At 42.0% G+C, this 15675-nt stretch overlaps 1 protein-coding gene across 3 annotated transcripts in view; it reads left to right on the top strand.

The window, feature by feature from the left end:
- Positions 1-15675, top strand: part of IP6K2 (inositol hexakisphosphate kinase 2) — a 254746-nt gene that overhangs the window by 196288 nt on the left and 42783 nt on the right. For 2 of the 3 annotated variants that reach the window (XM_044078587.1, XM_044078588.1), the window contains 2 exons: positions 643-941; positions 2869-3091. In XM_044078587.1, coding sequence (XP_043934522.1) covers positions 740-941; positions 2869-3091 — 425 coding nt within the window. In that variant the 5' untranslated portion in view covers positions 643-739. Of the gene's footprint in view, positions 1-490; positions 942-2868; positions 3092-15675 lie in introns of those variants that run through there. The other variant, XM_044078586.1, reaches the window with a different exon arrangement.

Raw genomic sequence — 15675 nt, 5'->3', positions numbered from 1 at the left:
GTCTATGTAACTACATATGGAGCTTTTCTCCCCGGGCCTCTACTGAAAATGGGCTCTTCTCAGGCCCAGTGGAATTTCCCGGTAAACAAATGCAATGAATAAAGATTAGTGTGTGGTTTTGTATGTACTAATTGCTTAAATGAACTGCTGGTCATCTTTTCAGCCTTTTACTTTATTTTTTTATTTATTTATTGTTTAATTAGAAAGCACCGACTTATTTTTCCAGACAAAGCTTAGCATAAGCATACAGTACTAACAAATGTGTTTTGGACTTAGAACAGTTTCATTTAAGAAAATGTGAGCCTCAGCCTGGCAAGGAAACAGCTGAGAACAGCATTTGTTTTTGTCCCATCCCCCATCCCACTGCTTTTGTTTTGGCAAGCAGCCACAGTCATTCAACCCAGCACTCAAACATCCTTACTGATTGGTTAGTATGCGAAGGAGGTGGAGCTACTAGGGTTGTTTTTCTCCTTTTATGTGATCAGGCTTTATTTGTCTCAGTCCGAGTGTGGCAGTGTGCAGTCTAAGTTTTCTACTGCAAGAAGCTTGTCTGTTTTTTTTTCCTTTCTTGCCTGTATACTTAAATTTGGTTTCTGACTGTTAAAAACTGAAGGATTATCTGTTTTCCTCCTTTCTCAACAGCACTTTTTTTTACTGTAAAACTGACATTGTGGAATTAACCCAGTCATCTTTGGACTTCACTGCTATTCTGCTGTGTTCTTTCTAATGTGCTACGAGAATGAGCCCAGCACTCGGAGCTATGGAAGAGAATCTCTACACAAAAGGAGTGTTGCTTGAGCCCTTTGTGCACCAGGTTGGTGGTCACTCGTGTGTACTATGCTTCAATGAAAAGACTCTCTGCAAGCCCCTTATCCAGCGGGAGTGTCAGTTCTATGAATCCTTACCATCAGATATGCAGAAGTTTACACCAAAGTATAAAGGTAAGCTTTTTTCCATCTATGTTTGTCTTCTGAAGAAACATCCATTCTATGTGAGCACTCCGCTTTTATCGTTAAAGCTGTTTAGTATGAAATTGGAAGGTGAGGTTTACTTGATGTGTCTTGAATATTTTGGTGGTGAACATATAAAAGTGGGAGTTGAAAGTTACTGGTTTGTCATGGTTAAGTATTTATATATATATATATGTATATATAAGAAATCACAAGTTATCTTGGCAGGAGCAAAGCCCTTACCATACTTTTTCATTCCATGTTAGGAAGATAGGTTTAAGGATAAATAAGTTATTGCTGACATTTGGGGAAGGAAATCCATTTCACTGCTCATACATGTAGTCTGTTTTTCCCTTTGTTAATATTTTAACAGTTATCAGTTACAATTTTTGTCTCAAATGTTTGCTGCCTTCAGTAAGAGGGGAAGAGTTTGGGGAAATATGGGGTGGGTATGCATTACAGTTTTAAAATACAGGCAATTCATTCGTACATGAAGAAGGGGTGAAAGACAAGGCGGCGCTTATCCTTCCTGGAGCAGTGAGGCAGAAGTAGAAGGGAAACTCCAGACTCTAAATGATGACACACCTGGGCATTTCCATGAGAAATTGAAACTTGAGTCTTTGCTGGATGTTACCTGTCCAAAGGTAAAGTAGTAACTGTAATAGGTAAATAAGAATGGTTTAAGTTTATTCAGTTGTATCTGAGAGTGTTCCCGAAGTCTGTCATTTTACCTGTTACAGTTTTTTTTGTCATTTCATGCTAGATGGGAGCCCAATGGGCCCACTTCGCTAGTCCATCTTTTTTTTCCTTCCAGAAGGAAATACATGTCTTTTCATGCCATACTCCCTTTTCTGTAGTCCTTCCTGTTTTTGCAGAAGAGTGACTTCGCTGCTTGATCCCTGATGAGGTCGCAGAGCAAGTTTATTCAGCCCAAGTGTCTGCTGCTCTCAGCTACAACAATCTTCCCCTTTATTCAAGCAGGAGAGTTGCATGGACTGTGTACAGGGAGAGTGAAAGAGGACTGAAGACCCTCCTGCCTGATGCTGTAACAAGGGTCAAATAAAAGTAACCTGGCTGAACTTTGTGTGTCAACAGGGGTCAACCCTGAAAGACTCAAAAGAGACTGAATACTGTGTATCACAGACCCAGAGACTGAATCACTGTCATTTTGGACAGGGGGGAGTGGTGTTTCAAATGTTGTAGCATTTTTTTGCACACTAAAAAAAGTACACAAAATAACAAAAGGGTACACCGAAACCAATGTGTTGTATAGTAGGTTTAGAAGTCGTTCATAATTTGCCATAGTTTTTATCTAACCAGTTTTGACTTACAGATGTGCAGTAACTGATTGTACTACATTTGGGGAAGGGGGGGGGGGTAATGCTGAGCATGCTGCAGATGATTCTTGGAAAAAAAAAATCTTTGGACCATGTTGTAACCCATCTGGTTTAGCACTGCTATGAAAGTAAGCTGATTTTTCTTTTAAGTATAATGTAAAAGTTTTAAGTATTTTTGAGTGTGTATTTGGTCAGTGGGATTGGATTTTTTTTTATTTCCCATATTGGTAAACGTACATGCTGAAATAAAGCTGAAAAATAAACACTTTGTTATGTAACTTTGGTCTCCTGTAATTTTTTTTTTCTTACTTGTTCAGTAGCAAAACTACCAGACGTGCTAATGCTAGCCTGCTTCACAGTTCATGTGCCATTTTTAAGTTTTGCAATAAAACATGTTTTTGTCTAGATGTTTTTGGCATGTTAGTTTTACAGATGAGTTTGCCCAGAGACAGGATAAAAGCTAAGGATTTGGTAAGGATTGGGTAAGATAACTGAACTGCAGCTTACCAATTGTGAATCTAATGATATGGTTTACCACTGGTTCTCAGACCTGTATCTGTTCCCTTTTTTTTTTTTTGCAGGTGTGGTATCTGTTAATTTTGAAGAAGATGGCCATGGCAACCTCAGTTTAATAGCATATCCACTCAGTGGGGACCAAATTGAAATAGAAAATATTGATAATATGGACTGTGAACCCCAGAATAAACCCCTGAAATGGAGTAATAAGAAACCTGTTTTACTAGAAAATGACAATCGTAGCAAAGAACGAGTCCGACAGCACAGAAAAGAAGATAACATTAACAGGTGAGTTTTTCTATTGGATGATATGTCTGACTCTAACTTGGGAGTTTTATTTTCAGAGAGGTAATTTTATTACTCAGTGGGTTAAACAACCTTTTTAGCCACAAAATGCATCTAGATGGTCCAAGCAGCCTTTTCAGTCACAACAGATACATGTACAAATGTAATTTGGGTATATAACATAACTAGTGGTTTAATGTCCAGCATGATGTGTACATGCAGTCTGCTGGCAGATGTACAGTTAATGTTTTTGTAGCTAGTTCTGGTTTGTTGTGAACAGTGTGATTAGATTGGAAAGAATTAAGGTAATCACTTAGCTGAGTCAAGTAATTATCGAGGGCATCTTTAGTTTGTTGTGGATTAGGGTCGCAACACATTGCGGCCAGAAATCGTTTCAAGCTGTCGTACAGCAAGTAACATATTCTGTGAAGAATGCAGACCAAGAGGGTCAATTAAATCCTACATTTTAAGGTAATGATGACCAGCACTAAGTAGTATTAGACAGTTTTGGTCATTTGAAAAAATACAAGAAAATTAATGTGGAGTGAGTTGGGAGGATGTATACTCCTAGGAAGCAAAACACACACATTTATAAAGAGCATACACAGATGTTCATAAAGAACAATGTGTATAAATTGGTAGATGCAGTTAAGCAGGTGTGGCAGTCATGAGGCCAGAATAAAAAGAGGCCAGCATTATTCTGGCTAGGGGAATGTGGGAATATTTAAAAAAAAAAAAAAGTATGAGGGCACTGAAGAGGCAGGTGTTAAGAATAGAGTGGATAGCGTATGAGATCTGTATCATAGTGTTGCTAGTACTGGCACCTTTTAATGGGTTGTTTTTGAAAGACAGTGTGGAGATTGTAGGATATAGGGGATCTCCCCTGGTAACGTAATATTTGATCGGCTAGGATGTTTTCTAACAATGTTTTATTGGCAGAAAATGTGTACCGTATTGGAAAAATATTTTTTTGAATTTGAGAGATTAATGAATTCTCATTGTAATGTTCAAAATGAGGCATTTTGATAACTGCCTGTGGGTTTCTTCTTTTTGGAAATCTTGTTTGAGTAGACATTTGCTTTGGAAGGCATCTGTGGCATCTCTGTGGTAATGGAGTGTAGAATGAAAATCGATTTTGGTTCAGGAGCTTATGGAAGGTCCACAGGGATAGACGAGAGGTGGGAAGGGTTGACAATTTTGTGATGTTATTGCACAAGTTAATAGAGTTGACTGTGTTAATGTTCAAGTGGAGGGGTGGAAAGTAGAGGAGATGGTGGGGGAGAGAAATCCAATACATTGCAAAAATGCTTTTTTAATAGCCCATGATATTCGGTCTGAGAGTTTCCTGGTGAGCTGGTAGAGAGAAGTCTGTGATGGTGACTTATCTCAAAAAACATATAACAGATGTCCTATCCTTTGTGTATAGTTAAATATTGTTTTACATGCACGTGGACTGAACCACTTTGGGGCCTTTTAAAAAGAAAAAAAATGCATTCGGTAGACCAAAACAAGGCAATTTGGTAAACTAAACTAGAGCAAGTAGTTGATGCTTTCAGAAGTAGCAGATGAAAAAACAGCTCATCTTTAATGCAGGTACACTATCTGCCTTGGGGCATTTCCAAACTTATAGGCTGTATAATACTGTGAAAGTACAAGTTGATGCCACATTCAGTTGCTGTTTTATGTTTGCAGCTACCATAAAATTATTTTCCGTCTGTTAAAAGTTTCACCAATGCTTTTTGAAACACTGCATTTTGCCTTGGTTACAGCATGTCAAGTATGTAACAGAATTGTATTTTATATTGCATGCCTTTTCAGTTGCAATCCGATCCAAAGCTGTTTTGGTATAGGAAATAAAAGCCAGTGATTATATTCAAGTTGGTGTGTAGATATTGTAGAACTTTTTAAAATGAGTGGGAATAATAATTTTTTTCTGTTCTCAAGCAGCATTTAAAATAGACTCTTCAATGCATGGAGTGGCATTTCCCTTTCAGTTCTCAAATGGTGTCATTTCACCCGAGGATAAAGGGCATGTAAACTTTTGGTCACAAACCTAATGATCCAAAGCTGCTTTGAGGGGAAAGTATATAATCTAATGTGAAGTCTTTCTTTATCACTGGCTTTTGAGTACCATTCTTGCCCGATGTTCTTCATTCCACATTGCTGCAGTCCTAACCATTGGGTAGTCCGCTGTCCAGTCGGCCCGAATACCAAAGTATATGGCTGACGTCGGTCAAGGCGCATTAGACTGATGTCAGGACGTCAGGGTACTAATGCGCATGACCGACGTCATATCCTCAGTCTTTTTTGCCGCATGGTCCGATGCAGAAGCAGTTTTGCGAGTGCAGGTTGGCGTTCTGAAATTTTCTGAAGTCGGAGTTTCAGACCGAATCAAAGTTGGCTAAGTACCCCCTTGGGGAACATTTTGGTTTTTTCTTGCCTCAGTATTTAACCGGATGTCAGAAAAAGTGAATAACTGTATTTCTTGTGGGAAACAGATACCTCATAGGGATTATCATACTTTGTGTATACCTTGCTTAGGGCCTAAGCACGACGTTGTTGGATGCCGCTCTTGTGCTAGATTTAACAAACGCACTATTAAGAGAAGGTTAGACTGTGCCAGGTTAGTGTTTGGGAAGCGTTGTAACTATAAGATGCCGTCGGATGCTCAGACGCCCGCTTCGTCCAAAAAGCGCAAGGACAAAGCAGCTAAGCCTAGAGTTGAAGAACCGGCAGTCCCGGACGTCGGTTCTTTAGAAGGCTCAGTGGAGCCAGAGGTTTTGCCAGGAGTTTCTTTGGAGTCTCAGGCAGAGACTTTACTGTTACAGGATGTGCCCTCTCAGGAGGTAGGCCAGACTGAGGGGGCTTCTCAGGTAGCTGTTCTTCCCTCTATTCCTAAGGTGGTTAGAGCCTCTCCTTCTGTTTCCAAGACTTCTTTGAGGGGTATGCCAAGTTTAGCTTCAGTGGGGGCTTCTCCTAGCACTTCAGGTTCTGTGCCTAAGAAACATATGCTTAAAATGGCAGAGGATTTGATTACTATGATTAGAGGTTCTATGCCCCCTCCTGATAAGAGGCCTAGGGTGGAGCCTGAGTTTGAGAGTTTTGAGCAGTGTTCTGAGGCTTCTGAGTCTTCGGTTGAAGACGTGCAGGAGTATCCTCCTTATTCTGATTCTGATGTGGATGATTCCACTCCTTCAGCTTCTCCTCCTGAGGATTTCTCATTTTCAGAGACTCTGCATTCCATGAGGGAGCATTTTAAATGGGAAGGCCAAGATTTCTCTGATTCCAGGAAGAGGCTTAGGAATTCTTGTTTTACCCCAGCATAGGCCCTTAGCTATACCTCCTGTGTTGAATGTGGTGGAAGATGTTTTGCAGAGGCTTCCCTGAACCCTGATTCTTTGCCTCCTGCCCCTGTTAAACCTGATAGGTACTATAGGGTGCCTGAAGCTCATAAGTATCTTTTTAAGAGTCCTAGGGCAGACCCGGAAACTGTTTCTCAGGGGCCTAAAGGTGTTAAGGCCTCTGTTGTTAAAAATCCTGTTCCCACTGATAAAGAGGCAAGGGCTTTGGATAGATGGGGAAAGAAAGTGTATACTTCTTCCACTTTAGCCATGAGGGCGTTGAATTGTCAGTTTCACATGCTAAAATATCAAAATTATCTCCTTACACAATTGAAATCTAAGGTGGATGCTCTGGCGGAAGGTATTGAATGTAAAGAGTTGCATGATTTAGTTCATGTGTCTGAACAAGTGGGTAAGCATTCTTTGCAATGTGGTTTTGATGCTGTGCAGGCCTCCTCGAGGGTGGCCGCCACTGGTTCTGTTCTTCGCAGGCACGCCTGGTTGAGGGATCAGAATTTAGCTGAGCATGTTAAGACAAGGATTTTAGATGCTCCTTTACAGTCTGATGTGTTGTTTGGTTCGCCTGTGGAAGCAGTTTCAAAGAAAATGGAGGACAAGGCTAAGTCTATGCAGACTGTTAAAGATTTTTTGCAGGTGCAACCTCCAAAGTTTAGCAGAAATTGGCCTACTAAGGGATGGACATATCCTGCTTATGATTCCCAGTCTAGGGGTAGGTCTAGGCGGGGTAGGGGCAGAGCTCAAGGTTCTTTTAGGCCTAGAACAGGGAGTTCTCCTGCTCAGACTTCTGGTGAGGGCAGGGGTCAGTCCTTTCGTAAACAGACCCAATGACCTGCCTTTTCAGCTGCCAGTACATTCTCGTCTGGCAGCTCCTTTGGGAGGAAGGCTGTCTCTTTTCAAAGAAAATTGGGATTTAATTACTCAAGACAGATGGGTTTTGGATATCATTCACCACGGTTACAGGTTTTATTTCCATACCTTGCCCCCTTTCAAAGGCATGCCAGACGTTCCTCCTCCACAAAGAAAAGAGGCTCACAAGCAAATTTCTCTGTTACTCCAAATAGGGGCCATTCAGCCAGTCCCTGTACCAGAAAGAGGCCTAGGATTTTATTCTCGCCTGTTCCTAGTACCAAAGAAGGGGAACACGTGGAGACCAATTTTGGATTTATCTATCCTCAACACCTATCTGGACATTCCCAAGTTCAAAATGTTGACGTTACAACAGCTTTTACCTCTGCTGGGCAAAGATCACTGGATGGTAACTTTAGATCTCAAGGAAGCTTACCTTCATGTGCCTATAAGACTAAGTTGCAGAAAGTATCTGCGTTTTCGAGCTGGAAATTTTCATTATCAGTTCTCTGCATTGCCCTTTGGCTTATCTACTGCCCAGAGTATTCACAAAGGTTCTGGCTCCAGTGATAGCTTACTTCAGGCTAAAAGGAATTCAAATCTATCCTTACTTGGACGACTGCCTGATTCTGGCTCAAGAAAAGGAAGACCTTCTACAGCATTTGGAATATGTCATAGCAGTGCTAAGATGCCTAGGGTATTCTGTGAACGAAATAAAGTCCAGTCTAGTACCCTCTCAAGACATGTGTTTTCTGGGTGTGAGACTGAATACAGCAGCCCAGATGGCCTTTTTAACCCCGGACAAACAAAAGAATCTTTCCAGTTATTTCCAACAACTATCTCTTCAGTCCGGGCTGACTGCAAGGACAGTCCTTCAAGCCTTAGGGTTCATGGCATCTTGTATTCTGGTGCTTCCCAATGCCAAACTGCATATGAGGAAGCTGCAATGGTATCTCAAAAATGTATGGACACAGCACTGCCAGGATTTGGACACTGTCATTCAAATAATACCTTGCATCCAAAAAGAATTTTTGTGGTGGGCTCAGGAATGTCACCTAAACAAGGGACTCTCTGTGACCCGGCCAGAGGCGAGTCAGATTTTAACGACAGATGCCTCGGACATTGCTTGGGAGCTCATCTAAATGGAAAGTGGATACAAGACAAGTGGCCTGCCAGACTACTGCATCTACATATCAACATGAAGGAGATGTTAGCAGTCCAGTTTGCATTAATGGCTTTCAAGGAGTTGCTGCTTCCGGGGCAGGTGTTGATTCTAACAGACAACACAACTGTCATGTGGTACATCAACAAACAGGGGGAACACATTCTTATCCTCTATGCAGGCAAGCAATGATTTTATGGGAGACTGCGCTCAGCTTGCAACTAACTCTTCAGGCAAGGTTTCTGCCGGGAGCACAGAACTCCTTAGCAGATGTGTTAAGCAGACAAATCATGGATCCCCACGAGTGGAAACTGGATCTTCATGTATTTCAGAAATTGACAGTGTCATGGGGAACTCCAGACATAGATCTGTTCGCTTCTCCACTAAACCACCAGCTGCCAAAGTTTTGCACAAAGGGGTTTCATCACACAGCTTGGAAAGTGGATGCTCTTTCTTTCAGTTGGAAAAATCTTCATGTGTATGCCTTTCCACCTCTGCCTCTTCTCCCAAAGGTGCTCCTAAAGGTCAGACAAGACAAGCCAAGGATGATTTTAATAGCTCCAGATTGGCCTCGGCAACACTGGTACCCACTACTAAGGAGTCTGGTAAGGAAGCCTCCATGGCCTTTACCTTTGATTCCACACCTGTTATCTCAGAAGGACGGTCACCTGCTCAATGTCAAACTTCACTCTCTTCATCTAACAGCCTGGCATATTCTGTTTTGAAACACAGCAGGTCTCAACTTCCTCAACAAGTTTTAAATGTGATTATGGAAGCCAGAAGACCTAGTACAAGGAAAGTGTATGCAGAAAAATGGAAGAGATTTTTATTTTGGAGTGCAGCAAAGAATTTGGAGATTTCTGAGCCTAATTTGAGTGTGGCTCTTCAATATCTTACTGAGTTATTGGACAAAGGTTTGTCCTTCTCTTCCATTAAGATTCATGCTGCAGCAATTTCAGCTCACTATGATTGTGACCCACCATTGTTTTCGCATCCTTTGTTCAAGCAGTTTCTTAGAGGGGCAAAGAATATAAGACCCCCACGTAGAGCTCCTACTCCTGCTTGGGATCTCAATTTTGTGTTGGAAAAACTTACTCTACAACCTTTTGAGCCTCGGCTACTGCTGAATTGAAATACTTGTCATGGAAGACTGCTTTTTGTTGGCTATTACTTCTGCAAGAAGGGTTTCTGAGTTGCAGGCCCTTATGGCAGTAGAGCCCTTTTTGATTTTCCATAAGGATAGGGTATCATTACGTACTAATCCTTCCTTTATGCCTAAGGTGGTTTCTAGTGTGGCTTTAAACCAAACTATTCATTTGCCTACTTTCTATGCAGATCCCCAAAATAAGGGAGAAAAGATTTTGCACACTTTGGATGTACATAGGCAGTTGCGTTATTATTTAAGCAGGACTAAGGATTTCAGGCAGTCTCAGCAGTTGTTTGTTTCTTTTTGCTTTGAGTTCTCAGGGCAAGCCTGTGTCTAAGCAAACTATTTCTAAGTGGATTGGGTTTTGCATTTCATTTTGTTATTCCCATCATGGCAAGGAGATTCCAGCTGGGATTAGGCCTCATTCCACTAGGGCTACTGCCACTTCAACAGCATTTCTAAGGGGGGTGGCAACTAAGGATATTTTGGAGGCAGCTACTTGGAGTTCAGTGCATACTTTCTCTAAGCATTACCACCTTCCTCTCTACTCTAAATCTAGGGCTGGTTTTGCCACAGCTATTTTGCAAGGCATGTTGACAGCTCCTGCTTCCTTATGATTTGCCAGCCTCCCTTACCTCTGCTTTGGGATTCTACCCAATGGTTAGGACTGCAGCAATGTGGAATGAAGAACATAGTACAGTTTTGTACCTACCATAAATGTAGATGTTCGAGGATCCACATTGCTGCAGTCCAATTACCCTCCCTCCTTCCCTCTGTGTTTAGGGGTGGTGGTGTGGGTTAGGCTATATTCTTGTAAATTTGTATATATTGTATATATGTTTGGTGCAGGGTTTTTGGTGTTTTTGGTTTGGGCCTTGTCTTTTTAGGGTCTTCTGACATCTGGGGCAAGAAAAGACTGAGGATATGACGTCGGTCATGCGCATTAGTACCCTGACGTCCTGACATCAGTCTAATGCGCCTTGACCGACGTCAGCCATATACTTTGGTATTCGGGCCGACTGGACAGCGGACTACCCAATGGTTAGGACTGCAGCAATGTGGATCCTCGAACATCTACATTTATGGTAGGTACAAAACTGTACTTTTCTACTTGAATGGTTTAAAATTAAAATAATTTTTTGTAACCTACATCTCCTTTCAGTTGTTTAACAGAGGTTTTGGGAGTTCTCAGCAGTCTGCAATTTCAAACATTGGATGCTTTTGTGACAGGCAAGTCCCCCCCCCCCCCGGTAGGTAAACTCTACCTTGAAAAAAAATTGTCAAGAGTGCCTTTTGACACCTAAATTATCTACGCAGGTTTTAATGATGTCACTAAAATGTCAGCGGGAAACACCACAGAGACACCCTCCCCCCCTGACTCTTCCGGTTGGCTCCCTTTAAAATGAGTACGTGATGAGTGACACAAGTCCTCTTGCTCCTTAGCTGAATTATTTGAAAAATTAAAATCTCTAATGAAAGCAAGAGGTCCTCAGCCTTAAGTTCATAAGGTTTTCTGTGATGGGCTAGAAGCTTTTTCTCTCTTGAATCCTTAACCTAGTTTGAGGACTAAACTAATGTCTGCCATTGTGTTGAAATCTCTTCCATTTAAATGTACTCCTGTTCTGCAATAGATGTAATAGGTGGGGTCTTAATAGGGGAACTCTTACCCCAGCAACAGCTGAATCTGTGTCTGTATGTAGGAGCTAGACAACCCACCACCACCAGAAAATAAATAAATTAATGGTACTTAGATACTTGTGCCACCATTGGCAGTTCTAATGATGCAGGTTTTCCAGGCATAGGCCCCACACATCATCAGTTTGGTAAGAATCTCCATTGTCAGAGTTCTTCAGCCTTTTAGTGGAGTCCAGGGCATGATTCCCTTCAGCAAGAAACATAATTGTGATTTGGTGTGCAGATTGCTGTATCTAATGAGGCTAATGGAGCTCTCTTAACAGATCTCTGCCCACTTACTGTAGTCTGCACCATCCACTTCTTTCCATCCCCTTTTCCATGCATCTGTCTATCCTTCCTTTATATCCTAGGGAATGTATTCGTACCAGTCAAAAAGACAATGAACAGGCAAAGTCTTCACCTCTTCCTCAATCTAGCAAAACCAAGAAGTGTGTGCAACAGATTATGAACTTGGAGCCTTGGTGCGACACTGAACAAATATCTGAGAAGGAGTTGGGGCTAGCTTTTACTCATTCACCACCAGATGTTCACAGATTTTGGCAAAACCTTAAAATTAATGTGGAGGTTGTGGTCTATATCACCAGCACAAAGTAGTCTCCATAAGGCTTTCCATATAGCAAAGTTGTCTCCTGAGTGAATTTGCCTGCTTTGGACACTTTTTTTTTTTCATTATTATTATTTTTTTAGTTCTTGTAAATTACACTTGTCAAAACCTCAGCAGTGTGAAGTGTGATTTCCTGTTCCAAGTAAGTAGTCCATATATTCTGCCTCCAGAGAATGTTCACACAAACACCCTCTTGCTGTGGTAGCAGGAGCGAGGGATACTAAACATAACTTCCAGTCATCCCCTGCAAAGAATCTCTGGCTGTCAACAGGTTGGAAAAGAAAGTTTTATGTCTGCCAAAATGTTTTATGTTCCCCATGTTCTCTTTGAGGACATGAAGCTACTTGACTTTTCAGTGGGCCATATCCCACGAAGTACAGCTGTTCATCTGAGGAAGTGCCTGACTGTGGCTTCAAGGAAATTTTAGAGACAGACTTTTACAGCTTCAGCAGTAGCTAGGCTGTGATGGTCAGTTCTGATGTTGCGTATAAGTTGGCAAAGGCCACAAGTAGCTGTATACAGGCACTTCTGGCTGCACCTCATCCCACTTGCTAAGGACACAAAAGAGCCCTCTGTAGACCACTTCCCCCTCCCCTTAGGGGGATAACCTTGATGTTTGGGGATGCATGTTTGGCCACCCGGTCTACTCTATGCTTACTCTCCTCTGCCCCTAATGCTCAAATTTTTACAGAAAGCCAGACGGTTGGGGAGCAGAATAATCCTCATTGCCCCATTCTGGCCTCGTCATGCTTGGTTCCCTTATCTATGGTCTCATCTAGTGAATCCCCCATGGATTCTAGATCCCATTCCGGATCTGATCTCTCGCCCATCAGGCCTGACAACCCCGAATCTGGACAACCTCAAAGCTTGGTTGATCTAGTTCTGGTGATAGCTAGGACACCCGGTATCTCGTCCCCTGTCAAGGCTATTCTAGTAGCCGCTCACAAGCCATCTACTAAAAGAATCTATAATAGTAAATGGAAGCGTTTCTCCATTTGGGCGGAGCATCGGAACTTAGATCCCTTTATAGCTCCGTTGCCAGCAATACTAGATTTTCTGTCAGGGTTATTCGACCAAGGTGCTAGCTCTTCTACGGTCAGAGTCCATCATGTTGGCAGTGATCTGTCCTTTTCCCTTCGTCCAAATTATGTAAGACCTTCCCAAAAGGCACTTTCCTACTAAGACCTCCAGTAAAAGATGCAGTCCCTCCTTGGGATTTAACTCTTGTACTTCAGTCTCTAACAGCTCCTCCCTTTGAGCCTGCAACTTCGGTGGATCTGAAATACTTATCTTGGAAGACGGCATTTCTTGTTGCCATAACTTCGGCCAGAAGGGTCACAGAGCTTCACGCCCTTTGCGCCAAGCCACCGTATAGAGTCTCACTCAGGACCAACCCCTCCTTTCTGCCCAAAATTGCATCGGAGTCTAATATCAACCAATCTATTAATTTACCAGTCTTCTTCCCAAATTATCAGAACAAAGGTGAATACAAGTTGTACTCTCTGGACGTACATAGGCAACTGAGATTCTATTTGCACAGGACAGCTGATCATAGGAAATCAGACCAGCTTTTTGTATCCTTTGCTAAGTCCTCTTTGGGAAAACCTGTATCAATAGTCACATTGTCCAGATGGATTTCCCAATGTATTCTTTTGGCATATGAGAGTTCGGGCCGGTCTGCACCTCAAGGCGTTCATGCCCATTCTACTCGATCGATGTCTACCTCTGCGGCATTTCGATCTAGGGTGTCGTTGGATGACATTTGTTCAGCAGCCACTTGGGCTTCATCTCCTACATTTATAAATCATTACAAGTTTGATATTGTTTCAAGAGGGAGAGCATCCTTTGGCTCTGCAGTGCTCCGGAACATCCTTCCATGAGGACCTCCCAAGAATCCGGTAGCTGGGTACTCTGTCCCATAGGTTGATGGACAAATGAAGTTAACTACTTCAGATTTAGAAGTTACATACTTACCATAACATTCCATCTGAGTAGGTAAACTTCATTTGTCAGCAACAGTCCCTCCCCCTAACCTATATGGATGTTCAAAGGACTCCTGCTGTCATGGCGGATTGTTTCCAGGTTAGAGCAGGAAGGTGGTTCTTGGTATCATATGGTTTATGGATCAGCAAACTCCATCTGAGGTCAAGAAGGGACAGCAGGGGATTATGGATAAGGGGGAGGAGCTTGGATCTCGGATCTTGGCTATTGGAAGCTGCCGGCTCGGATCCGATATGGATCCACTGACCCGTAGGTTGCTGACAAATGAAGTTTAAGATGGAACGTTATGGTAAGTACATAACTTCTAATTTTGTCACTAGTGGTTGTCTTGCAAGCTATTTTTCCTGTATATTCCATTCTCTGAGCTGTAGGTCAAGTACATGACCCCCCTGCATACCTTATTTTCATTTATGAACCATTCACTTTTTCAGGCTTTTTTTTGGATAGGTCGATAGTTAGATTTCTGTCTCACTGATCCTGGGTCTGGGGTCATTGTGTAGTGTTTGCATGTTCTTCCCATGTTTGTGGTTCTGTGGGTACTTGATTTTCCTCCACCTTCCAAAAGCATGCTGGTTGGTTGACTGACTACTCGGTTAACTTAACAATAATGAACGAAGACTAACAACAATGTTTTGTATTTATTCTTAGTCTTTAACTTTGGTTATGGCTAAAAAGGACTGAGATGTTCATTTACCTGATTTTAAAAAAGGCATAAAAAAGCACATAAGGTTAGCAATGTTTACAAATGTAAACCAGTTACCACCTTATTTGCTGTTTTTTCACAGTAATCACAAAAATGTTCTGGTTGAGTGGTTCCCTGAATTGTATGTAATCTACCTTGTTCTTGTGATCGTAGCAGTTGCTGAAAACAGTCCACTTGTTAAAAAAAAAAAAAAAAATCAGAGTAGTCTGTTTAATGCTAGAAACTTTCTCGCAGTACTTCTTAATTGAGAGTGTTTCATTTACTGCATGGACAGGAACAGAAACGTACGGAAAGTTAATCACCTACTTGTTTCCTTTTCCAAGTGCAAAGGCAGAAAAGTTAACTAGACAGTGTGCTTTTTGTTGACTCTTATTAAAGAAAAATGTACTACTACTAAAATCTAGTGCTTTCCCTGCTTCTCCTGCCTTTTCCTTTGCTTCTTGGTCATCCCTGAACACCTTTGACAAACAGAATTAGACACGAACCCCCTAGAATTTAGGTTTTGATTTGGAGCGTGACTGTTTCTTCTAAGACCACCATACAGAAGGGTTGAACTGGGGGTTTCTTCCCTAATTGTACCTCCTTGAGTTCTTCAGAATTGGCTACCCATAATGCTGGGTCTGTGAGAAGGGCAGTAGCTGCAGCTAGCACCCCCCCCCTTCCACATTTTGTACTTTATCCAGAGCTGTGAAGCAGGGCTCGACAGTCTGCGGAAGTTGTGCCAAGCAGTCGTAATACCCACATCTGTCCTGTTTGGCAGTTGGTACTCTTCCCATCAGCCCAACATTAAAGAGACATGACCAAGCTTTTCATGAACCAGCCCTCCCTTATGGTGGCCAGAAATTTTCAAAGGAAACTTTAAGGTTCATTCCATAGTAGAATGGATATACAGCATTTCTGAATATCTTCAGCAAAGACTCGTTTCCAAATGAATGAATCTTTGCCCCTCCCAGTTATTTTGCAGAGTCCCTTAACTGAACATAAGGCTGTTCCCAGTTTGACTAGTAACGACACTACTGATTGGCTATATATAGTCTGGAACCCTATCGCATGAGACAGGAGAGTTG

The sequence above is a fragment of the Protopterus annectens genome, chromosome 7.part1 (genome assembly GCF_019279795.1).
Source record: "Protopterus annectens isolate FY-2018-M chromosome 7.part1, PAN1.0, whole genome shotgun sequence".
Classification (NCBI taxonomy): domain Eukaryota; kingdom Metazoa; phylum Chordata; order Ceratodontiformes; family Protopteridae; genus Protopterus; species Protopterus annectens.
The sequence above is the reverse complement of the archived record's forward strand: the minus strand, read 5'-3'. Positions and strand labels throughout refer to the sequence as shown.